Source organism: Haliotis cracherodii, unplaced genomic scaffold, assembly GCF_022045235.1.
Source record: "Haliotis cracherodii isolate W230 unplaced genomic scaffold, xgHalCrac1.p SCAF_4, whole genome shotgun sequence".
Lineage (NCBI taxonomy): Eukaryota > Metazoa > Mollusca > Gastropoda > Lepetellida > Haliotidae > Haliotis > Haliotis cracherodii.
The window spans coordinates 64,263,418-64,290,884 of NW_027266297.1; the positions used below are offsets into that span (position 1 = coordinate 64,263,418).

Consider the following 27,467-nt stretch of genomic DNA (forward strand, 5'->3'; position numbering starts at 1 on the left):
ACTGTAGGCGCGAAGACCGCGCGGCCCTGTCGACGTAAGTAATGGCGGGTCAAAGTGCCCGGATTATAAGCGTTATAGACTTTCTAAAATTTCGGATACTTTTGTTCTATAACTGCAAGTTCGATTCCCAATTCCCTGATTTTTTTTCACCCTGTAAAACATTTCTAACACATTTCTACAATGCATTTACCAATTACTCATTGCACACCTGACCATTTATATCATCTAATATTTTTGACGTGAACACGTTCTTCAGAATCAAAAGTCAAACAAACAAATGACGTTGAACTCGGGTTCAGGTGATCTTTTTTATTGGTGGCGGTTTGGCAGTCCATCTTGATCATCAACAAAACCGTCGTAGTCGATGTTGTGTGGTGCATGTATGCACGGAAGGTCATCGTCGACTAGTCTGAAATTATACATGCGTGGATCTAAATATAGGTGCCCAGCTATTCGTGTCGTAAGAGGCGACTAAACAGATCGGGGGTCAGATCCAGTGGTTTGCTTGATTGCATGCCATGCTAATATGTGGATCGATGCTGATGTCCATCACTGGGTTATCTGGTCCAGACTCGATTATTTACAGACAACTGTCGTCTAGATGGAATAGTGCTGGGTGAGATGTTAAACAACAAACAATTAAAACACTATACCATAGATACGGTGCGTGCAATATGTCGGTAGGCCATCTTCGTCTGTGTGTCCCGTGACACACCCGTCATGTCACACAAGTTTTAAATCTACAAGTGTTTATGTCACCCGGCCCAGGAAAAATTCATAATTTCGTTATATCTATATAGTTATAGTACTTTAATTGCCCATTCTAGGCCACATGTATACTGTGAATAAAGCTCTCAACACCAACTGAATATAGATCAGATTGTGAACCTCCTAAACAGACCAATTGTCAGTTGTATTCACGGCCAAAAAATATTTATTTATTTATTTATTTATTTATTTATTTATTTATTTATTTATTTATTTATTTATTTATTTATTTATTTATTTATTTATTTATTCATTTATTTATTTATTTATATATATATTTTTTTTATTATTATTATTTTTTATTTTTTTTATTTATTTATTTATTTATTTATTTATTTATTTATTTATTTATTTATTTATTTATTTATTTATTTATTTTTTTTTTTTTTTTTTTTATATTTTTTTTTCTATTCCTCTTGCACACCTCATCTACAGCTGAGAAACACAAAATAATATGAATGGCCTCACAATGTACTGTCTAATCGTTACCCAGTCTGCTATCTGCACTAATGTGCGTATTGTCATCACACGAGCGGGTGAACGTTATCACCGTGTTATCTCTAGTCACACTGTGCTGTCTCATCTTCTAAATAAGGACCAACCAAAGTTTCATCAGTTGGTGAGGACACGTCTGGAGTGAGAGGTTCCTTACTGATCACATCCACAATGTTTACACTCCTGTGTATATGCGCGACTCTTGTCACATCCCTTTATGGGGTCAGTCCCGAGACTATCAGCTATACGGACGTTCTTCTAACAGCCCACTCCACACAAGAACGGACCCGGCACAAGGATTTCTACTATGCGACAATAAAGGAACTGGCTCGTTCGATAAACCCTGATCAACTTCCGCAGCTTGGTGAATACCTTCAGGATGAGGATGTGCCTGTGACAAATCTGCTTCAAGTAAACGCTGACCCAGGCAACGAGACAGAGAAGGTGCCCTCTGACCTATGTTCGAACCACACCGGGCTTATCCTGACCCAGGCGGCCGCTGGAGATGACTGGGCGATGGCCAGTATGTGAGCTTTTGTGTTCGTTAGTTTTTAGAGAGTAACTGGTTCAGCTCAACTTCGTCTTGACCGCCTCCGTGGCAATAGTATATATCCTAAACTCTTACCCAAAACAACTAGACACAACAGCGTCCCACGCATAGACAGCCTCCGTGGTCTAGTGGTAGAGCGTTCGCTCCGAGAGCGGAAGGTCCGGGGTTCGATCCCCATGCGTCATACCAATAGAGGCCCCGTGAAGATCCGGGGTAGAATAGGTCTTCGGCAACCAATGCTTGCCGTAAAGGGCGACTATGATTGTCGTAAGAGGCGACTAACGGGATGTGGTGGTCAGACTCGCTGACATGGTTGATGCACGTCATCGATCCCAATTACGTGGATCGATGCTCATGTTGTCAATCACTGGATTGTCTGGTCCATACTCGATTACTTACAGACCGCCGTCATATAGCTGGAATATTGCTGATTGCGGCGTTAAACAACAAACAAACAAACAAACATACCAAAAGACGCAAAAAGATGGTACTTGTTGTTACCCTGTCTGGCGCTCGGCATTATAGGGCTAAAACAAGGACTGGTCGGCTCGGAGTCAGTATACTGTGTCTGATTGGGGTATTCATGTTAAACTGCGGCATGGTATCTCAGTTTGCAAGCACTATGAAATCGGCATCAGTCCGGACTAGTACAAGCAGCCACACACGTGCATACACGTCGTTAGGCGACGTTAAACCCCATTTGACGTCACCTCTTCTACGTCACCTACGCTGGGTGCCCTAACGGGCGCATGTTTACCCACGAGTACTGGTATGGGTTCCAACAAATCCGGGGAGAATCACGGGATTCGAACCCGTGTAGTCATCGGATCATGTTTGTTTGATAAACTTCATGGTATGATATCAAAGTGGGCCTTTATAATCCTCTCTTCCAAGAACGAATACCCTATTAATAATTCAGAAGCAGCAAGGAGCCAAAGAGCTTAAATCCTTAAAAAAATGTGGACGCGGTAGATGTTGCACAAGCACTTCACTTGCACAACCAGTTAATAGAACTGGCTATGCGTAATATACTACCAAGTTGGGATCAGGTTCAGTTAAGTATGGCTAGTATGGGGCAGAGATAACAAGAGTATGACTAGCACGTGATGGAGTAGTTGTGTCTGGACGGAATGGATCGTACCTCGGGCTAAAATTGTGAACCTTTAACGCAGACAACAGACAAATTGTCAATTGTATTCTCGTTATTTATTTTTGCTCGCTTGTCTGTCTTTCTGTTTGTTTATTATTATTAATTTTTTATTATTTTTATCATTATTTTATTTATTTATTTATTTATTTATTTATTTATTTATTTATTTATTATTCATTCATTCATTCATTCATTCATTCATTCATTCATTCATTTATTTATTTATTTATTTATTTATTTATATTAGATAATTGTAATTTCTGGATTTCCATGTCAAATTACTGATATCGAACTTTCGTACGTACCTCTCAGAAATTGTTATTGTGAAAAGGTGTGAATGTGTTTTATACTTTTATACTCTACTTGTGGCATGCATGACGTTCCTTAGCCAAGGCGGAATCTGCTGATTGTGATTTCGAATCCAGAGTCGCCCTGATTATTATGTTGTGTCTGGTAGTAACATATCCGTGCTAATGTATTTAGCCAAGCATAAACACGTGTAAAGAACTGTGTCACTGGGTCCCTTCCACCGACATTAATCTGACATTTGATTGTATACATTACAAATGTTCAAAGTGGTTATACCCGAATGATTCACTCTCATACATTGATCTAGATTCCCCCCACAGTGATAGCCTCCCCCGGGGACCTGCTATAGTCTCTGTGCTCAATGAGGTGAGGTGAGGTGAAATGGGCTTTAACGTCGCGTCCAAGGTTATTGCACTTATATAGCGACGTGCATGCACGTGTATGTGTGTGTGTGTGTGTGTGTGTCTGCTTGTACTAGTCAGGACTGATGCCGATTTATAGTGCTAGCACACTGAGATACCACGCCGCAGTTTAACATGAATACCCCACTCAGACACAGTATACTGACTCCAAGCCGACCAGTCCTTTTTTTAGCCCCTTAATGCCGAGCGCCAGACAGGGTAACAACAAGTTCCATCTTTTAACGTCTGTTGGTATGACGCGGCTGGGGATCGAACCCCGGACCTTCCGCTCTCCGGGCGGACGCTTGTGCTCAATGAATGTGTCTGCCTGTCTGTGCGGTTTTGTCTTCGTCAGCCAGTCTGTCCGTTCTTGTCTTGATCTGTCTGTCAACCTGTCCGTCTCATAAAGGAATATTTTTATACCAGTGTTGGACGCCGCAGCTAAGCCCGACAGCAACATCATGGGCGGTCAGCTGATGTGGGTGGGGTCCTACAGAGAGTGCATCAAGACACGGGCGAAGGTGTACCCGGGGCTCCAGAATGAGACCGAGGCGGAGCAACTGTTTGAAGGTCAATACTGCATGGCCTTCCTGCCTCTCACCCCCGGGCCAGTACAGGTGAGACCATGCCACTACACAGTTTTCCTTCCCTTACCCCCGGCCCAGTACAGGTAAGACCATCCCACTACACAGTTGTCCTTCCCTTACCCCCGGCCCAGTACAGGTGAGACCATGCCACTACACAACCGTCCTTCCCTTACCCCCGGCCCAGTACAGGTGAGACCATGCCACTACACAGTTGTCCTTCCCTTACCCCCGGCCCAGTACAGGTGAGACCATGCCACTACACAACCGTCCTTCCCTTACCCCCGGCCCAGTACAGGTGAGACCATGCCACTACACAGTTTTCCTTCCCTTACCCCCGGCCCAGTACAGGTGAGACCATGCCCTACACAGTTGTCCTTCCCTTACCCCCGGCCCAGTACAGGTGAGACCATGCCACTACACAACCGTCCTTCCCTTACCCCCGGCCCAGTACAGGTGAGACCATGCCACTACATAGTTGTCCTTCCCTTACCCCCGGCCCAGTACAGGTGAGACCATGCCACTACACAGTGGTCCTTCCCTTACCCCCGGGCCCGTACAGGTGAGCCCATGCCACTACACAGTTGTCCTTCACTTACCCCCGGCCCAGTACAGGTGAGACCATGCCCTACACAGTTGTCCTTCCCTCACCCCCGGCCCAGTACAGATGAGACCATGCCACTACACAGCTGTCCTTCCCTCACCCCCGGGCCAGTACAGGTGAGACCATGCCACTACACAGCCGTCCTTCCCTTACCCCCGGCCCAGTACAGGTGAGACCATGCCCTACACAGTTGTCCTTCCCTTACCCCCGGCCCAGTACAGATGAGACCATGCCACTACACAGCCGTCCTTCCCTTACCCCCGGCCCAGTACAGGTGAGACCATGCCACTACACAGTGGTCCTTCCCTTACCCCCGGCCCAGTACAGGTGAGACCATGCCACTACACAGTTGTCCTTCCCTTACCCCCGGCCCAGTACAGGTGAGACCATGCCCTACACAGCTGTCCTTCCCTCACCCCCGGGCCCAGTACAGATGAGACCATGCCACTACACAGTTGTCCTTCACTTACCCCCGGCCCAGTACAGGTGAGACCATGCCACTACACAGTTGCCCTGTGAGGCTATACAGTGAGTCTCCTGTAAGGCTGTACAGTGAGTCGCCTGTAAGGCTGTATAGTGAGTCGCCTGTAAGGCTGTATAGTGAGTCGCCTGTAAGGCTGTATTGTGAGTCGCTTGTAAGGCTGTATAGTGAGTCGCCTGTAAGGCTGTATAGTGAGTCGCCTGTAATACTGTGTAGTGAGTCGCCTGTAAGACTGTAGTGAGTCGCCTGTAAGGCTGTATAGTGAGTCGCATGTAAGGCTGTACAGTGAGTCGCCTGTAAGGCTGTGTAGTGAGCCGCCTGTAAGGCTGTACAGTGAGTCGCCTGTAATACTGTATGTGAGTCGCCTGTAAGGCTGTACAGTGAGTCGCCTGTGAGGCTGTACAGTGAGTCGCCTGTAAGGCTGTACAGTGAGTCGCCTGTAAGGCGGTACAGTGAGCCGCCTGTAAGGCTGTACAGTGAGTCGCCTGTAATACTGTATAGTGAGTCGCCTGTAATACTGTGTAGTGAGTCGCCTGTAAGACTGTAGTGAGTCGCCTGTAAGGCTGTATAGTGAGTCGCCTGTAATACTGTGTAGTGAGCCGCCTGCAATACTGTGTAGTGAGTCGCCTGTAAGGCTGTACAGTGAGTCGCCTGTAAGGCTGTACAGTGAGTCGCCTGTAAGGCTGTGTAGTGAGCCGCCTGTAAGGCTGTGTAGTGAGCCGCCTGTAAGGCTGTACAGTGAGTCGCATGTAAGGCTGTATAGTGAGTCACCTGTAAGGCTGTATAGTGAGTCGCCTGTAAGGCTGTATAGTGAGTCCCCTGTAAGGCTGTACAGTGAGTCGCCTGTGAGGCTGTACAGTGAGTCGCCTGTGAGGCTGTATAGTGAGTCGCCTGTGAGGCTGTATAGTGAGTCGCCTGTGAGGCTGTATAGTGAGTCGCCTGTAAGGCTGTGTAGTGAGTCCCCTGTAAGGCTGTATAGTGAGTCCCCTGTAAGGCTGTATAGTGAGTCGCCTGTGAGGCTGTATAGTGAGTCGCCTGTGAGGCTGTATAGTGAGTCCCCTGTAAGGCTGTATAGTGAGTCCCCTGTAAGGCTGTGTAGTGAATCGCCTGTAAGGCTGTGTAGTGAATCGCCTGTAAGGCTGTACAGTGAGTCGCCTGTAAGGCTGTGTAGTGAGTCGCCTGTAAGGCTGTATAGTGAGTCGCCTGTGAGGCTGTATAGTGAGTCCCCTGTAAGGCTGTATAGTGAGTCCCCTGTAAGGCTGTATAGTGAGTCCCCTGTAAGGCTGTATAGTGAGTCGCCTGTGAGGCTGTATAGTGAGTCCCCTGTAAGGCTGTATAGTGAGTCGCCTGTAAGGCTGTATAGTGAGTCGCCTGTAAGGCTGTATAGTGAGTCGCCTGTAAGGCTGTATAGTGAGTCCCCTGTAAGGCTGTACAGTGAGTCGCCTGTGAGGCTGTACAGTGAGTCGCCTGTGAGGCTGTATAGTGAGTCGCCTGTGAGGCTGTATAGTGAGTCGCCTGTGAGGCTGTATAGTGAGTCGCCTGTAAGGCTGTGTAGTGAGTCCCCTGTAAGGCTGTATAGTGAGTCCCCTGTAAGGCTGTATAGTGAGTCGCCTGTGAGGCTGTATAGTGAGTCCCCTGTAAGGCTGTATAGTGAGTCCCCTGTAAGGCTGTGTAGTGAATCGCCTGTAAGGCTGTTTAGTGAATCGCCTGTAAGGCTGTACAGTGAGTCGCCTGTAAGGCTGTGTAGTGAGTCGCCTGTAAGGCTGTATAGTGAGTCGCCTGTGAGGCTGTATAGTGAGTCCCCTGTAAGGCTGTATAGTGAGTCCCCTGTAAGGCTGTATAGTGAGTCCCTTGTAAGGCTGTATAGTGAGTCGCCTGTGAGGCTGTATAGTGAGTCCCCTGTAAGGCTGTATAGTGAGTCGCCTGTAAGGCTGTATAGTGAGTCCCCTGTAAGGCTGTATAGTGAGTCCCCTGTAAGGCTGTACAGTTAGTCGCCTGTGAGGCTGTACAGTGAGTCGCCTGTGAGGCTGTACAGTGAGTCGCCTGTGAGGCTGTATAGTGAGTCGCCTGTAAGGCTGTATAGTGAGTCCCCTGTAAGGCTGTACAGTGAGTCGCCTGTGAGGCTGTACAGTGAGTCGCCTGTGAGGCTGTATAGTGAGTCGCCTGTGAGGCTGTATAGTGAGTCGCCTGTGAGGCTTTATAGTGAGTCGCCTGTAAGGCTGTGTAGTGAGTCCCCTGTAAGGCTGTATAGTGAGTCCCCTGTAAGGCTGTATAGTGAGTCGCCTGTGAGGCTGTATAGTGAGTCCCCTGTAAGGCTGTATAGTGAGTCCCCTGTAAGGCTGTGTAGTGAATCGCCTGTAAGGCTGTTTAGTGAATCGCCTGTAAGGCTGTACAGTGAGTCGCCTGTAAGGCTGTGTAGTGAGTCCCCTGTAAGGCTGTATAGTGAGTCGCCTGTGAGGCTGTATAGTGAGTCCCCTGTAAGGCTGTATAGTGAGTCCCCTGTAAGGCTGTATAGTGAGTCCCCTGTAAGGCTGTATAGTGAGTCGCCTGTGAGGCTGTATAGTGAGTCCCCTGTAAGGCTGTATAGTGAGTCGCCTGTAAGGCTGTATAGTGAGTCGCCTGTAAGGCTGTATAGTGAGTCCCCTGTAAGGCTGTACAGTGAGTCGCCTGTGAGGCTGTACAGTGAGTCGCCTGTGAGGCTGTACAGTGAGTCGCCTGTGAGGCTGTATAGTGAGTCGCCTGTAAGGCTGTATAGTGAGTCCCCTGTAAGGCTGTACAGTGAGTCGCCTGTGAGGCTGTACAGTGAGTCGCCTGTGAGGCTGTATAGTGAGTCGCCTGTGAGGATGTATAGTGAGCTGCCTGTAAGGCTGTATAGTGAGTCCCCTGTAAGGTTGTATAGTGAGTCGCCTGTAAGGCTGTATAGAGAGTCGCCGGTGAGGCTGTATAGTGAGTGTATACAGAGCTCCTGACACATGCTTCATCTTCTCCAGCCCCAGGCGTTCGGGGCGTCGACTCCTGGAATCAAGATAGGCGTCTGTTTCCCCAGCTCCTGTTCAGGCGCCGATGTCACAGCCCTCCTCAATGCAGGTGGAGATATCAGTTTCCTTCTCTCTCAAAATGTCGACTCAAAAGACACGCATATGTCCTCGCACACAAACCTGTTAACGAACTATTGGGGTAACACATGTACTGTCAGCCCAGAAACTAGGGTGCCTCGCACTCTCAACGTTGAACATTATTTGGTTAATAATATTTTTTTTTTTTTTTTGGAATAAAGCGAATTGCAAATAGTCAGAGAAAAAAGACAATATATAGAGTTTAGAGGATATTGGCCCAAAATACCTACATTACAAGCTACATTTCTAAGCGCAACAATTTAGAGATACCAGAAAGGTGTAATTAGACATTTCTTGGAATGAGGTAGACAAATCCATACACAGACATATGCACACATACAACACAGTGAGTGAGTGAGTGAGTGAGTTGGGTTCAACTCCGCAGTATTCCATTTTTATCACGGCGTGTCAGCTTAATGTGGGAGGAAAGCCCGAAGTGATGCAGGTCTCAGACGTTTACCACTTCGGTGAAACCCACGAGCATGGGTATGGTGCTGACAAACCTAGAAACATATTCAGGGTGAACCGGGATTCGAACCCACAATCATAGGATTCTGGCGTACCCAAGGGACGCAACTCTGCACAGCGAATCGCGGCGCAATAGACGACGGCCACCCGTGTCCCCACATACAACACAGACACACATATTATTTGTGATGTTGTTGAAAATTAAGGCATAGTAAGTAGTATTAAACTTCTTTCTTTTATTACATTAAAATGGCCAATCATAAACAGGAATTATCTATTTGTTCATTATAATCATGAATGTATTTACTGCACAGTCATGTCTGATGTGTTTACTAATATACTCTCTTTTTTCTCCAAGAGGCATATGCATCCCATACAAGTAATACAGTAATCTCATTTTCTATGTTCGTGTTGTCATTAAGCCAGAACAAATATTCAAACAGAGACCGGGGCGGTCTGGTAGCCTAGTGGTTAAAGTGTTCGCTCGTCACGCCGAAGACCCGGGTTCGATTCACGACATGGGTTCAATTTGTGAAGCCCATTTCTGGTGTCCCCCGCCGTGATATTGCTAAAAGTGGCGTAAAACCTCACTCACTCACTCACTCACTCACTCACCCACTCGCTCACATACTCACCCACTCACCCACCCACCCACCCACTCACTCACTCACTCAGACCGAGAACCGTCGTAGTGGCATGTCTATTTGTCCCCAGCGCTGGAAACCACCAACATCACTTTCCGGGTCGCGGCGTCCACCTGCCAGGAGAAGAAACAAGAATACACCGACACTGCCATCATTGTTCTGTGAGTACTACGAACCAGTGAGTGAATGTTCTATCGTGCCGCAGTCAGCAATATTCTAGCTATGTAACGTGGGTTATATAATCTGGCTTCACAAACCAGTGGTTGATAGCACAAGCAAAAAATCCCGACATCGGGGTATTGTCTTTTTTGTCGGCTTTTGGGTTGCAGATTATTGATACAGCACAATTACTATCACTCACTCACACAAGATTGTGAAAGAAATAGTTAAAGTCGGGCTGCCTTGAAGAGATACTGGATATATGTCATGTAGGTAATCTCCCTGAAGGGTATACCGGAAGTACGACATATCGTTAATCTCCCTGAAGGCTATACCGGAAGTACGACATATCGTTAATCTCCCTGAAGGCTATACCGGAAGTACGACATATCGTTCATCTCCCTGAAGGCTATACCGGAAGTACGGCATATCGTTAATCTCCCTGAAGGCTATACCGGAAGTACGACATATCGTTACTCTCCCTGAAGGTTATACCGGAAGTACGACATATCGTTCATCTCCCTGTAGGGTCTACCAGAAGTACGACATATCGTTCATCTCCCTGTAGGGTCTACCAGAAGTACGACATATCGTTCATCTCCCTGTAGGGTCTACCAGAAGTACGACATATCGTTCATCTCCCTGTAGGGTCTACCAGAAGTACGACATATCGTTCACCTCCCTGTAGGGTCTACCAGAAGTACGACATATCGTTCATCTCCCTGTAGGGTCTACCAGAAGTACGACATATCGTTCATCTCCCTGTAGGGTCTACCAGAAGTACGACATATCGTTCATCTCCCTGTAGGGTCTACCAGAAGTACGACATATCGTTAATCTCCCTGTAGAGTCTACCATAAGTACGTCAATCGTTCATCTCCCTGAAGGCTATACCGGACGTACAACATATCGTTAAACTCCCTGAAGGCTACACCGGAAGTACGACATATCGTTCATTTCCCTGAAGGCTATACCGGACGTACAACATATCGTTAAACTCCCTAAAGGCTACACCGGAAGTACGACATATCGTTAATCTCCCTGTAGGGTCTACCAGACGAACGACATATCGTTACTCTCCCTGTAGGGTCTACCAGACCTACTCCATGTTTGTAACCTCCCTGTCCGTATTCCGTTTTCTTTGTTTGTTTCTTGTTTAACGCTGCACTCAGCAATATTCCATCTATATGACTGCGATCTGTAAATAATCGAGTCAGGACCAGATAATCCAGTGACTGACATCATGAGTATCGATCCACGCATTTGGGATACGATGACATGCATCAACCAAGTCAGTAAGCCTGCCGACCCGATCCTTTAGTCGCCTCTTTCGGCAAGCGTGGGTTGCTGAAGACCTATTCTAACCCGGATGTTCACGGGTACCTGTGTGATATAGCGGTCGTATGGCAAGTACGCAACCTCCCTAACGTACCTATAACCTCTTCATAACCTCCTTCATCTCCAACAGGTTGGTGCTGTCGCTGTTTGTGGCGGTGATGCTGATGGCCACGATGTATGACATCATGTGGGTGCAGATGCCGAAGTGGGAGAAGGAGAAGCAAAGATCAGCTGAGGATGTCAAGTCTACGGTCAACATCAAGGACGTCTCGCAGTCCACAGAGCAGACGCCTTTATTGATGGACAAGGATGCGGCTCGGGTGTCTCGGTCCACGGGTAAGCGACAAGCAGAACGATTGGAACCTTTGCCGAAGTGGGGCCGTCATCTTTTCTTCCAAAGCCGGAAAGTTGTGTTTACAACCTAACATTTATTTCTTCTATTATCTTCAAATCAATTCAAATTCATGTTATCATATTTACACACATCGAAATGTTTGCATGTGCCTTAATAGAAACCATTTTTTAAACGTTCTTGAATACTTGTGAAAAAAAATACCTGTATAATAGGGCTGGGACGGGTAACTCGCGTACTCGGGTCGGGTGGGTCCTGAGTAGGACCCGGGTACCCACAGGACTACCCGGACCCGTGGTTAGTCACATGATACATGTATATTGTTAAATAACAAACATTATCTTAAACTCTATGGTTACACTACAAATCACTAATGTTCCCATTTCTTTCTGACAATGCCCCGATTCCTTCTGACTTTTATATGTTTTAATAAAGATAAAACGTCATGCAGTAAACTTCAGTGTATGCATGACCAGATCGTTTTACACGTGTATGTAAATACATTTTGCTAGGGCTACGGTCAAACTTTTCGAAATCGGATAGTTTGTACCTATCTCTAAATATCTACAGCGGATACCCGGGTAGGGTCGGGTAATAAGGTGATGGGTACCCGAGTAGTAAATTTGGACTCGTCCCAGCCCTACTATATAACTGTCATTCAAATGTGTTTTGATGACAACATCCAGGGTGTGGTAGCAACTTATGGAATGTCTAACAGCGCGTGTAAGCAAGTGATTCTCGTGCATGACCTGAGGTCACACTTGCAATGGGTGTCATGTTTATGTCGACATCTTAAGGGAGCATCTCAAAAAGTAAAGAAACACTTACTTTCTGCACCTCAGTCTTTTTCAGTGAGAGTGAGTTGGCGCCGCCGCTTTTAACAGTATTCCAATCATATCACGGCGTGTGGGGGGAAATCCTGAAGTAATGCAGGTACACGAGCACGGGTATGGCGCTGACAAACCAAAAACGTAATCGGGGCGTACCGGGATTAGAACCCACAATCATAGGTTTCTGGTGTACCTATGGGACGCAACTCGAATTGCGGCGCCTTGGGCGACTGGGCCACGCGTTCTTTCATGGTGTCTTCCATAACTTTCAGTTTGAATGAACCATTCTCTTTAAATATTGATTCTTTTAAAGTACATCCGATGTTATGTCGGGTTCAGGTCACAGTGGATTTTGTATAGTGGGTATATATTTTATTTTTACTGCCCAATAACAAGTTCCTGTGGTAAAACTGCATGGCCATGGTTCTTCAAAAGCATGTCTATTTAGTACACTGAGGCGGTTTGTTTGCTAAAATGATTTCATACAGCGTTTGTTTGGTGCTCTTACCTTGGTAACCAAGAGATCAGGTCTCCTTTATTTTAACCGACGTTGGATTTTTCATATGGGTCTCCAACACTGTGATATGGTGCGATGTCCATCACAAGTAAACTCTTGTCTGGGAGAGCAGGAGGAAGCTGTTCCGCTACATAGTATGTAGATACCGTGGAGTTGATTACAGTGTGGTAGTCGCGTCGGTCCACAGATTTTGACCGAAAAACCCAAGTGATACCTTACATGTACAATAATAAATCTCTCTCCATTCCCTGATGGCATCTTACGATTTGGACTTGTATCAGAGTGCTGGCACTGATATGATGGCGTAGGATTTGAATTTCGCCACGTTTCATCAAGGTAAATAACCTGACCACCCGATCCCGTTACTCGCCTCTTACGACAAGCATAGTCGCCTTTTACGGCAGGCATGGGTTGCTGAAGACCTATTCTACCCCGGAATCTTCACGGGTCAGGTAAATAACGTCATAGCCCTCTTCCCGTTTCCATGAAATTGTGCGTGTATAGTTTGCTCTCATTTTAACCAAATGCGTTCTTTGACACAGTGATAGTTTTGTGCTTGACATACGTTTCTATCGAAAAGCATACTTCACAAATGAATTACATATTGTGTATATTAAAGGAGAAATATTGTGTTCTTCGTGTAGAATCTTTTAAAGTTTTCTTGATGACAAATACTCGTTTTTCACAAAGCGAAGCGAAACTGTGTAGCTTTGCTGCACATCTTGATTGATTTAAATATTTGAGGGTTGGAAGTCTTGTCAATGGCCTGATCAGGAGAGATAATCCGGTACAAGGTTGAACGTGGTATTTTCAATGCTCATAAAGTTCTTTCCGTCAACTGGAAAGCGATACAATGGGAATACCTCTCTCCGCTTCCTTTTTGAAGAACGAATACACACTGGTGATCATAGTGTGTGGTCCATGTATGTTAATCGTCGTATCGTTTCCGTTTTCCAATCATATATATTTATTATTACACTTGTAGGAATGACCGCAGGTCATGCACGAGAATTATTTGACCTGTTAGACATTCCATCATTTGCGACCATACCCTGAACGTTGTCATCAAAACAAACGCGAAATCTTAATGATAGTTATATAGGTAACATTTTTCACAAATGATCAAGAAAAAAAATTAAAAAATGGTTTCTATAAAGGCACAGGCAAAAATTTCGATGTGTGTAAATATGATTATTTGATTAATTTGCTGATAATTGGGAAAGGTTGACGAACTATAGTGTGTAGAAGCCAGTCAAATAAACCATCGGGGGGCAACCGTGCATCTGAGTTGGTAGTTTGGCATGTTGCAGGTGTTGCGCCGCAGATGTTGCTGTCGTTCTCCGTGTATTCCAACACCGTCAAGTTGTTGTCCGTGACACAACCCCCCGGGTCCATCTCCTGCATCCACGGCATCAGGTTCTTCAGCATGACGTGGGTCATCCTTGGACACTCCTTGGCCTTCGCTATGTCAGCTGCACGTACGTTCAGTACTTTATTGTGATTGTTATGTCCACCTTATCTGTTCGGGCCTTGGTCTGTCAGCGCACGTCTGCATGTGCCACTTTAGTTAATCTCCATTATTACGGCGTGATTTAGGTGAAATTATGCTCAAAGCGCCATTACGCCCTATTTAACTATACGGTCGTTAAGTTAACAGCTGTAGCTGTTCTTACTCGCATGCCACATCTTAGTTATCACGTATTCTTCTGAACTGTATACCGCCTCCGTGGTCTAGTGGTAGAGCGTCCGCCCGGAGAGCGGTAGGTCCGGGGTTCGATCCCCGGCCGCGTCATACCAAAAGACGTTAAAAGATGGTACTTATTGTTACCCTGGCGCTCGGCATTAAGGGGCTAAAGCAAGGACCGGTCGGCTCGGTGTCAGTATACTGTGTCTGAGTGGGGTATTCATGTTAAACTGCGGCATGGTATCTCAGTGGGCTAGCACTATAAATCGGCATCAGTCCGGACTAGAACAAACAGACACACGCACACACACACGTACATGCACGTTGCTATATAAGTGCAATAACCTTGGACGCGACGTTAAACCCAATTTCAACTCACCTCACATCTGATGGTGGCTGATTATGCTACCATCACACCAAAGTAGTTCTATCCCGTTCTACCCCGTGCTAAACAAAATACTAGAACGGGCTGTGATCGCAGTAGAACGCGTAGTTTGGCATAAAATACGATGCTAGTTGGTTCATAAGCAGTCCTCAATACGTCTATCTCGTTCTTGTGCAGTCCGATTGTATCCAGTTCAGATTGTGTGAAAAAGTCCGTTCACCTCATTCTACAACGTTTCGAAGCAGTTCGAGCACGTCCGTAGCCGTTCTGAACCCGTTCTTAACCAGTTTAACCTCGTTCTACCTCGTTCACAATACGTCCAAGCCAATTCTAACTAATTCTTAACCAGAACCAACTCGTTCGCAGTACGTCCTCATCTCGTCCCAAGGGCGTGTGTATTCGCGTCCTGGCCCGACTCCCATGGATACCAAGCGCGTTGTAGCCAGTCTTCATTCAAGCTGTACACATCATGCCTCCAAAGAGAAGTCGACTCGGTCGGTGTGCACACGTACTGAAATTTATGTCCGACTGCACCACGTCGTAACACGTCCCTTGTAGGTTCGAAGTATGGCAATTTCGTTCGAAGTACGGCAATTTCGTTCGTAATACGTCTTTCTCGTTTTGAGTACGTTGTCAATCCGACTAATTGCAGAACGGGATGGACGGGATAAAATTTTGAGCAGACTCAAAGTTCTAGAGCACCCTCCCCGTCCGAGCCCGTCCATGAAGTTTGTAAAAAGACTGTCAATAGTTGCTACAACGTCCACTACGTTCATACACAGTCGGAGCCAGTTCCACAACATTTTTACGAACGTATTGAGAACTAGTTAGGTGTGATGGGGGTATTAGGGCCATTGCCATATCGCCCTGAGATATCCACGCGATATCGCGATATTGTAACAGTACGACATGTCATTTCGATATCGCGACACGATATAGCGATATAGCCCATAGCGATAACATGCAACGACATCGCGATAACACGACACGAGTGGTTGAGTGAGTATGGTTTTACGCCGCTTTTAGTACTATTCCAGCAATATCACGGCGGGGGACACCAGAAATGGCCTTCACACATTGTACCCATTTCGGGAATCGAACCCGGGTCTTCGGCGTGATGAGCGAAAGCTTTAACCACTGGGCTACCCGACCGACCCTAACACGACACGACACGACATGACGATAACACGACACGAAATGGCGATAACACGACACATGGCGATAATGCGATATGGTAAGGCGATATTGCGGTATGGTAACGCGATATGGCGATATTGCGATATGGAGATACGGTAATATCTCGATGGCCCTGTGGTGTCTGCGTGACGTCTATATGTACGTGGCGTGTGTGTGTATGTGTGTGTGCGTGTGCGTGTGCGTGTGTGTGTGTCACCTGCACAATGTGGCCACCCTTAATGTTGCTCACCTGTAAATTGCATTCACTTGTTTATCACATGACAGTGTATTGTTGTTTGTTTGTTGTTTAACGCCGCACTCAGCAATATTCCATCTATATGACGGCGGTCTGTAAATAATCGAGTCTGGACCAGACAATCCAGTGATAATATCATGAGCATCGATCCACGCAATTGGGATCAACCAAGTCAGCGAGCCTGACCACCCGATCCCGTTAGTCGCCTCTTACGACAAGCATAGTCGCCTTTTACGGCAAGCATGGGTTGCTGAAGACCTATTCTACCCCGGAATCTTCACGGGTCTACAGTGTATTGACTATATATACAGTGTGTTGACTATATATGATATATAAACTGTGTTCACCTGTATAGTTGTGGTCACGTGCCCTCTGTTCCAGAGAACATGGCTGACTACTCGGCCAGGGCTACAAAACACTGGACGTTCCAAGCCATCAGCAACGCCACCGTCTCCGTAGACTCCTTCTTCACTCTCAGGTGAGATACGTCCTCCTTAGATCAGAACGGGCACACTACGGTGATCTAAGTTTAGACACATTGAAACAATCAGTAATATAGACGACAGGCAACACCTTTGTAATGCCAAGGTAATGTCTTTCTCAATTGAGTCACGTCTCAGGTAAGTCACGTCACGCTGACGCTATAAAACCAGATTATTTGTAAAGACATGTGCATGAAAAACATCTTTCAACGAAGTAATTTTGGGGGCAGGAAATTCCATTTCCTTTTCAACAGACTGGAGCATATTTACGGAAGCCTTTTAGGGCCATTTGGATTTTTGGGTTTTTTTTCGATATTATCTTGAAATTTCAAGAAACTAAGTTGAAATTTCAAGATACTATCTTGACATTTCAACTTATTATCTTGAAATTTCAACTTAGTATCTTAAAATTTCAACTTCTGTATCTTGAAATTTCAAGATACTAAGTTGAAATTTCAAGAAACTAAGTTGAAATTTCAAGATATTATCTTATTATCTTGAAATTTCAACTAAGTATCTTGAAATTTCAACTTCTGTATCTTGAAATTTCAACTTCTGTATCTTGAAATTTCAATTTAGTATCGAAAAAAAATATTTTAAAAATGGCACTAAAAGGTTTCCGTACATATTATATATTGTTTCAAGAACTTTCGGGGACAATTTATTATTTTCGAAAAAAGGCCAGCCCCTAGAATTATCAAATGATCGGTCTCTAGATGTCGAACGCAGCAGGGGGTGGTGGTCCTCTGTACGTTGTTTTCATGAATGACATGTTCTGTTTTGGCAGCGGTCTGCTGGTGTCGTACCTCGTGCTGAAGGAGCTGTCCCGCAACAACGGCAAAATCAACTGGTTGATGTTCTTCTTCCACAGATTCTGGAGGTAGGCACTGCTGGGACTATATATGTAGCACGTCCAGTTGAAGTTTACGCCGCTTTTAGCAATATTCCAGCAATATTCCAGCAATATTCACAACGATGAACACGAGAAATGTACGAAAGCCCAATGGCGCCTCCTTGACAGCATAATTATTTTTTCTAAATAGAAATTTCTTGTCATTTTAATTATTTGTTTATTTTTCCGAAATTTCGAGGTGTATCTTGTTAATTGAATTACATATTTTCGTAATTTCGATTATTTTTTTATTTTTTAAGTTTATTTTAAAAACAATGAAATTTTGAATTTTGTCTCGTTACTTCGGCTATTTTCTCGTAATTTCGAGTATGTTTCTCCTTACTTCGATTATTGTTTTGTAGTTTCGATTATTTTCTCTCTATTTCAAGTTTATTTGGAAAAAACGAAAATACGAGCTTTTTCTTGTAAAATAATCAGAGTTACGAGAAAAAACTCGTAGCTTCAATCGTTCAAAATAAACTAAAAGTAACCGAAATTACGAGAAAATCATTGAAATTACGAAAATAGGATCGAAGTAACGAGAAAAACTCAAAATTTCGAAGAAATATACAAATGATTGAAATAACAAGAAATTTCGTTTAAAAAAACACAATAATTCTACCAAAGGCCACAATAAGGCTTTCGTAGAAGTGTGCTTCATACATTAAACCTATACATGTAGAGAATTGATCTAGGTCTCTCGAACGCTTGAACGTCCAGATTACCCCCATCGCTCCATATATACTGTATATTTAGATGAATGTTCAAGCGACACATTAACCCCTGTCCTTGCTGGCAGGCTGACCCCCGTCTACATGCTGGTCATCATGGTGTACGTCCCGCTGTTCCGCTACTGGGGGGAGGGGCCCTTCTGGCCTCAGGGGGGCATTGAGCCCACCAACTGCGAGTACTGGTGGACCAACCTCCTCTACATCAACAACCTCGTCAACACAGACAAAATGGTATGAACATCTCCGTGGACGACAAAGTAGCCGTCATTAATATTAACAAGATAGGTGAAAGTGTGTTAAAAATTACAAAAATGCTTTACGTCTTCTATAATGAAACCACTTGTGCATATAAAGAAATAATTAGTACGTCTCGAATTCGTGATCAATGACATGCATCAACCAAGTCAGCTAACCTGACCACCCGATCCCGTTAGTCGCCTCTTACAACAAGCACAGTCGCCTCTTACGGCAAGCACGGGTTACTGAAGACCTATTCTACCACGGATCTTCACGGGTGTGATGTATCTGTGTATGAACAGGTATTGACCTGCGTCTGGTGATGTTTCAGTAGTGTGTTTTTTTTATGTTTCAGTGTATGAACACATCCTATTTTTGATACCTTGTTCCCGTGTGTGTAATGTTGTTTCGGTGCCTGCTTTGTTGTTTCAGTGCATGGGTTGGTCCTGGTACCTGGCGAACGACATGCAGTTCTACATCCTCAGCCCCCTGATCTTCATGCCCTTCTTCTAGTAAGTCCCATATGGCCTAGCAATGAGTGTCTAGTGGACGTAATCGTTGTATCATCATTCTACCCAAATCACGATATACCCATCTTTCCGAGGCAAAGGAGTTAAAAACTATAGAAGTCCAGTTTCCGCCCTTGCCAAACTAGGCTGGAATTTCGTTGCTCGATTGTAGCGCCACCTGTGGCTATTACGAGTTATGTCCCTTATATATCCCTCCTATTGACCAATCAGATTCCACCTCTCATATCACTTGCATTTGCTTCAAACAAAATGGTGGCGCCCGATCGAGACGATCTCATCGATAATACAGATCTTTATTGCAACAAAACGGGTCTCACCTCGCGAAGTGCACAATATCATTTGAGCACCTTAATTAAAAACCTGAAAACATCTGGAAAATATTTGTCAACGCCCAGTTGACGGAACACATGCTTTGCAACTCCTGCAGTCGACCGAAACCTGCACTTGAAATCCATGTTGATTGCGAACCGGATATATTTCTTTTTACTTGATTTTGTCCAAATTAAATATAACTCCGGAATTTCAGCCTAGTTAGGCAAGGGGGCACTAGTAGTCCCGTCGTCTTAGGCGCCGCGATTCGCTGTGCAGAGTTGCGTCCCTTGGACCCGACAGAAACCTATGATTCGCCCCGATTATGTTTCTAGGTTTGTCAGCACCATACCCGTGCTCGTGGGTTTCACCGAAGTGGTAAACGTCTAACACTTGCATCACTTCGGGCTTTCCTCCCACATTAAGCTGACACGCCACGATATAACTGGAATGCTGTTAAAAGCGGCGTTAACCCCAACTCACTCACTCACTAGTTCGGCAAGGGTGGAAACTGGAGTTCTATGGTCAGTTAACTCAATTGCTTTGGGAAGATGCAGTGGAGCACACCGCCCACTGGTTTCACACGTTGTACATTCGGACAAGCCAACAACTTAACCATATCTACGCGAAACTATATAGCCCCTACATAATTATCCTTTACTAACAAACAGTAAACTACGGTTATAACGAACTCAAAGGGACCACAATAACCGAACAATAGTTCGTTATAAGCATATATACAGCATATATGCAACACATGGCCGGGGCTAACAAGTAAGTTCGTTATATCGGTTAGTTCGTTATACGCGTGTTCGTTATAACCGTAGTTTACTGTAATCCAAAACACTAGTAAACACCAAACTCCGTGTTACAGTTCGTGGAAGGCGGGGACTGCCTCAGCGTTGACGTTCCTGCTGACGACGTTCATCGCCTCTGGTGTCATCTCCAAAGAGAACGCCTTCCCTGCAAGCATGATGAGCAACCCTCTGTGGGTACCCAGTTCCTCCCATTCCTATTGTGATGACCGCCTCCGTGGTCTAGTGGTAGAGCGTCCGCCCGGAGAGCGGAAGGTTCGGGGTTCGAACCCCGGCCGCGTCATACCAAAAGACGTTAAAAGATGGTACTTGTTGTTACCCTGTCTGGCGCTCGGCATTAATGGGCTAAAGCAAGGACTGGTCGGCTCGGAGTCAGTATACTGTGTCTGAGTAGGGTATTCGTGTTAAACTGCGGCATGGTATCTCAGTGGGCTAGCACTATAAATCGGCATCAGTCCGGACTAGTACAAGCAGCCACACAAACACACACACGTACATGCACGTCGCTATATAAGTGCAATAATCTTGGACGCGACGTTAAACTCCATTTCACCTCACCACCACCATTCCTATTGTGAGGCGATTTGAAACGTTTTTATGTACTTTGGGTTCACAGATCGATCTTACATTCTTGCAAATGTACACGGAACCATCATACTCTAGACAATGACACTCTTAAACAGTGAGTGAGTGTGTTGGGTTTAACGTCGCTTTTAACAGTATTCCAGTTATATCACGGCGTGTCAGCTTAATGTGGGAGGAAAGCCCAAAGTGATGCAGGTCTCAGACGTTTACCACTTCGGTGAAACCCACGAGCACGGGTATGGTGCTGACAAACCTAGAAACATAATCGGGGTGAACAAGGATTCGAACCCACAATTATAGGTTTCTGGCGTTTCCATGGGATGCAACTCTGCACAGCGAGTCGCGGCGCCTTAGACGACTGGACCACCCGTGCCCCCGACACTCTTAAACACCATAAGTCAAATAATTACAATATTCCTCTTCCGTAATATCGTGAAAACCATTAGCTGTCTATTCCCACATAACACTTGCAAAGTTTTGTTTTGTTTGTTGTTTAACGCCGCACTGAGCAATATTCCAGCTGTATGACGGAGGTCTGTAAATATTCGAGTCTGAACCAGACAATCCACTGATTGACATCATGAGCATCGATCCACGCATTTTGGATATGATGACATGCATCAACCAAGACAGCGAGCCTGACCACCCGATCTCGTTAGTCGCCTTAAACGGCAAGAATGGGTTGCTGAATACCTATTCTCCTTCGGATCTTTACGGGTGTAGACATTGACGTTGGTGATAAAAATAAACAATGACTACTGTAATGGGACGTTGGTAAAAGGGATATAGATATATACTGACCACTGTATTTTGGACGTTGGTCAAAGGGATATAGATATACACTGACCACTGTTTTTGGACTTTGGTCAAAGGGATATTGATATATACTGACCACTGTTTTTGGACGTTGGTCAAAGGGATACAGATATATACTGACCACTGTTATGGACGTTGATCATACAGATATATACTGACCACTGTTGTTGGACGTTGGTCAAAGGGATACAGATATATACTGACCACTGTTATGGACGTTGATCATACAGATATATACTGACCACTGTTTTTGGACGTTGGTCAAAGGGATACAGATATATACTGACCACTGTTATTGGACTTTGATCATACAGATATATACTGACCACTGTTGTTTGACCTTGATCATACAGATATATACAGACCCCTGATATTGGACATTGATCAAAGTGACACAGATATATACTGACCACTGTTATTGGACGTTGATCAAAGTGACACAGATATATGCTGACCACTGTCATTAGACGTTGATCAAAGTGACACAGATATATACTGATCACTGTTATTGGACGTTCATCAATGTGATACAGATATATACTAACGACTGTTATGTCCATCCAGGAAGACTATGGACTTTATGCTGAAATACTACATGAAACCATACACCCGTATAGGGCCCTACATTGTCGGCCTGTGGGTCGGCTACCTGCTCTACAAGACTGACTGCAAGTATAAAATGTCCAAGGTGAGTCACAGTTGTGTGTCAGATCCCCGAGTGCAACTGGATCTGAAAAGGTCTCCCAACCTTCCTACTTTCAATCAAAAGTTGTCTGACAAAACACCTGTTCCATAAATACCACGGCCGAACAGGAGCTGTGTTCTTTATTTCATCGCTGATTGATCAACTCTGAGGTACCATGCCGTAGATAACATGAATACCCCACTCAACACAGAATACGGACTTCGAGCCGACCAATCTTTGTTTTATTCCCTTAAATGCCGACCGCCTCCGTGGTCTAGTGGTAGAGCGTCCACCCGGAGAGCGGAAGGTCATACCAAAAGACGTTAATAGATGGTACTTGTTGTTACCCTGTCTGGCGCTCGACATTAAGGGGCTAAAACAAGGACTGGTCGGCTCGGAGTTTACTGTGTACTGAGTATACTGTGTCTGAGTGGGGTATTCATGTTGAACTGCGGCATGGTATCTCAGTGGGCTAGCACTATAAATCGGCATCAGTCCTGACTAGTACAAGCAGCCACACACACACACACACACACACGTGCATGCACGTCGCTATATAAGTGCAATAATCTTGGACGCGATGTAAAACCCGATTTCACCTCACCTCACCTCCCTTAAATGCCGAGCGCCTGGCAGGGTAACAAAAAGTACCATATTTTATATAACGCCTCATTGTTGGACGAGGTTGGGGATCGAACCACAGATCTACTCTCCGGGCAGAAAGTCTGTCTACTAGACCACGGAGGCGGTCTGTGAGTTATGCGCTGGGGATGGTTTAGGTTATGTTGGATGGTTGGAAATCATCGTGTTTTACATTTGCAACATTTTGAGATGACCAAATTGAATATGAGTCACCTTGGTATTCTGTTGGGTCAATGTAACTGTTGCAGACTGTCACCTTGTTAGGATGGGCCATAGCAACGGCCGTCGCCCTTGCTGTGTTGTATGGTCTTTACGACGACGCCAACGGCCACCACCTCACCGTCGACGCGGCCGCTTTCTACAACGCCGTCCACAGGACTGCTTGGGGAGCATGTGTAGCGTGGGTGGTGTTCGCATGTGCAACTGGGAATGGAGGTAGGTATCTCTCGCTGGTGCTGTTTACCATCTTCCTGAGGCAAGTGAGTTAACTGACTATAAAAGTCCAGTTTCCACCCTTGACGAACTAGGCTGGTATTATGGAGTTACATTTTGGCTGGACTAACGAGTCTATGCATAGTCCAATCAAAATCGCACACCGAAATCGAAATCCGGTTCGTAAACTGTCGTGCAGATTTCGGTCAATTGCAGGATTTGCAAAGCATGTGCACCGCCAACTCGTTGTCAGCAGATATTTTCCAAATCTTTTCATGTTTTTAAAGGGGCACTGATCTAACGCAATTCCCCGGAGCTCACGTGATTTGATGCATTTCGCGATGTAAGACCCGTTTTATCACAAAATAGATCTTGATTATCGATCAGATCCTCCTGACTGGGCGCCACCATTTTGTGTGAAGTAAACGCATGTGATACGAGAGGTGGATCTCATTGGTCCATAGGAGAGGCTTAGGGGGGACATAAATAGCCACTGGTGGCGCAACGATCGAACCCAGTAATTCCAGCCTAGTTCGGCAAGGGTGGAAACTGGACTTTTAAAGTCAGTTAACTCTCATGCTTCGGAACGATGGCTGTTTACATACCAGGATACAGGATAGGATTATCAATGTATACACTAATACTGGGACCACACATTACATCCATGGCTTCCTCTCCCTGTAAACCGTGGTCGTAAGAGGCGACTAAAACGATCGGGTGGTCAGGCTTGGTGACTTGGATGTAGGCATGTCGGCGTGGATCCTTTCTCATGTCAATCACTGGATCTGATCCAGACGTCTTTATTTACTGGCCGTCGTCACACAGTGAGTAAGCTGAGTGAGTGAGTTGGATTTAACGCCGTTTTTTTAACATTATTCCAGTCATATCACGGCGTGTCAGCTTAATGTGGGAGGAAAGCCCGAAGTGATGCAGGTCTCAGACGTTTACCACTTCGGTGAAACCCACGAGCACGGGTATGGTGCTGACATACCTAGAAACATAATCGGGGCGAACCGAGATTCGGACCACAATCATAGGTTTCTGGCATGTCCAAGGGACGCAACTCTGCACAGCGAATCGCGGCGCCTTAGACGACTGGGCCACCCATGCCCCCCGTCGTCATACGGCACACTCTAATTGTATTAAACTAAGCCGGAAATCGTTTTCAATAAATATAACAAAAACGGTTTGACATGTACTTTGCCTGCCCCTAATCTGGCGGTAACTACACTTAACGTCCAACTTGTTTGTTTGTTGTTTAACGCCGCACTCAGCAATATTCCAGCTATATGACGGCGGTCTGTAAATAATCGAGTCTGGACCAGACAATCCAGTGATTGACGTCATGCACATCGATCCACGCAATTGGGATACGATGTCATACATCAACCAAGTCAGCGAGCCTGACCACCCGATCCCGTTAGTCGCCTCTTACGACAACCATAGTCGCCTTTTACGACAAGTATGGGTTGCTGAAGACCTATACTACCCCGGATGTAAGTGCTTTAAGAAGCAACCAACTTCAATCAGTGATCAAATTATAGAAATAAATCATACTCCTGGAAAATGTCAGTGGCAGCAAATCACCACCTTAAAAGACGGCCTTCTGGTTTACTGCTACTCTTGTCTTCCAGGTTTCGTCAACACCCTGCTGTCCTGGCGTGCCATCATACCCCTCAGTCGCCTCACCTACACCGGCTACCTCGTCCACCCCATCGTCATGTACGTCTACTACTTCGGACGGGAACAGCTCTATGTCTTCTCCACAGTAGATGTGGTAAGGGTCCTTCTCTGCATGAAGCCTCCTTGTGCTAGTTGTATGAAACATACTTTTGTTGTACAAGACCTTGTCACGTAGTTGTATGAAACATGCTTCTGTTGTACTTACCCTGGTCATAGTTGTATGAAGCATGCTTCTGTTGTACTAACCCTGGTCACGTAGTTGTATGAAACATGCTTCTGTTGTACTAACCCTGGTCACGTAGTTGTATGAAACATGCTTCTGTTGTACTAACCCTGGTCACGTAGTTGTATGAAGCATGCTTCTGTTGTACTAACCCTGGTCACGTAGTTGTATGAAAGATGCTTCTGTTGTACTAATCCTGGTAACGTAGTTGTATGAAACATGCTTCTGTTGTACTAACCCTGGTCATAGTTGTATGAAGTATGCTTCTGTTGTACTAACTCTGGTCACGTAGTTGTATGAAACATGCTCCTGTTGTACTAACCCTGGTCACGTAGTTGTATAAAACATGCTTCTGTTGTACTAACCCTGGTCATAGTTGTATGAAGCATGCTTCTGTTATACTAACCCTGGTCACGTAGTTGTATAAAACATGCTTCTGTTGTACTAACCCTGGTCATAGTTGTATGAAGCATGTTCTGTTGTACTAACCCCCTGGTCATAGTTGTATGAAACATTCTTCTGTTGTACTAACTCCGCTCGTGCAGTTGTATGAAACATGTTTCTGTTGTACCGACCTTGGTCATGCAGTTGTATGAAACATTCTTCTGTTGTACTAACCTTGGTCATGCAGTTGTACAAAACATTCTTCTGTTGAACAAGGCCTGCTCATGCAGTTGTATGAAACATGCTTCTGTTGTACTAAATCTTCTTGCCCAAACTGTTTGATTGGCATTCTAGAAGTTGGTGAGTAAGTAAGAAAACATACAACTTTATGGATAACAACTATATGCAACAAACCAGAAGTTGTTATCCATAAAGTTGTATGTTTTCTTTCTTATTGCACCAGTTTTGTGAAAATTCTTCTGTTGTACTAAACCTTCTTGCGCCAATTGTATGAAGCATTTTTTCTGTTGTACTAACCTTGAACCAATTGTATGAAACATTCTTCTGTACAAAAATCATCTTTTTGACTGATTTCCAGGAGTTACAGGAATTGACCAAGATGAATAAATCCCTAAAAAGACCTTCAAAGTAGATCATTATAGGAAACTGAGTGTCATTAGAAGAAAGACCAACAACCTATTTCAGAAAATGCTTAAACAAAACATGTTTTGTTTTTAGTTATGTTACATTGAGCCTGTGTGTTGGGAACAAAATCTGATCAAGAAGTGAATGATAAAATGCCTCAGGTTTATCATAATATTATGACAGAATTGACATCTAATATTATTTTGTTCCAGATATGGACCTTCTTTGGAAATTTAGTAGCTGCATACATAATAGCATATGTGACATCTCTTGCATTTGAGGCGCCGATGATGGGGCTTGAGAAGATCCTGCTCAAAAGGAAGAAATCTTAACACATCTCTCTCCATCCTTCTCTTCACAAGATTACAGCCATGAAATCAGACAAACCTAATGCCATTTGGACCACAAATACAATCTATTTCCAATTTCCTGACATTAGGCGGAATGTCTCCATACATGTATGTTTAATAGAGAAACATTTATCAATATTTCTATCTGAATGTTCTATCTCAGCATATGTACATCCTTAGCTTTTGTTCGTAATAGTGGATAACACAATAGACAGCATGTTAATTACACTAATGACGATTTCAATACAGTATTTGATCTATTTGGTTTGGTTTGTTGTCTAACGCCACACTCAGCAATATTCCAGCTATATGACGGCGGTCTGTAAAATAATCTAGTCTGGACCAGACAATCCACTGATTGATATCATGAGCATCGATCCACGAAATTGGGATCGATGACATGCATCAAACCAAGTCAGCGAGCCGGACCACCCAATCCTGTTAGTCACGTAACCGTGATGCACTTGGTAGGTTGACTTGTACAGTATTTTCCTGTCAGTGGCTTCTTGCCGACATCTCTTATGGGGCTGTCTCAAACCACTCCACCTTATTTGTCTGGAAAAATATCTGACTGTGCAAGAAATGTATTGTAGTGACCCTAATCAAAATAAATCCATGAACAAAAACAAACATAGATTCTAAATTTATTTGGTTTCACTTCACCAGACTTTCAAGAAGTAATTTGCAAAATGAATGACTTGATATGGATTACTGTATTTGTGTCCATTTGTAGTGCATCCCAAACACATGATCCTAAGA

The 27,467-nt window shown here is 44.8% G+C and overlaps 1 protein-coding gene across 1 annotated transcript; it reads left to right on the forward strand.

Moving 5' to 3' along the window:
• The first annotated feature begins 1,359 nt into the window (after positions 1-1,359).
• Positions 1,360-27,338, forward strand: LOC139480197 (nose resistant to fluoxetine protein 6-like). Its single transcript, XM_071263225.1, has 15 exons — positions 1,360-1,786; positions 4,100-4,290; positions 8,333-8,429; positions 9,641-9,731; positions 11,198-11,403; positions 14,077-14,244; positions 16,649-16,745; positions 17,537-17,629; positions 18,441-18,603; positions 19,042-19,121; positions 20,323-20,436; positions 22,229-22,352; positions 23,240-23,426; positions 25,058-25,200; positions 26,571-27,338. The coding sequence occupies exons 1-15, from the start codon at positions 1,435-1,437 to the stop codon at positions 26,688-26,690; spliced, it is 2,226 nt and encodes a 741-aa protein (XP_071119326.1). The 5' UTR covers positions 1,360-1,434; the 3' UTR covers positions 26,691-27,338.
• The last annotated feature ends 129 nt before the right edge of the window (positions 27,339-27,467 follow it).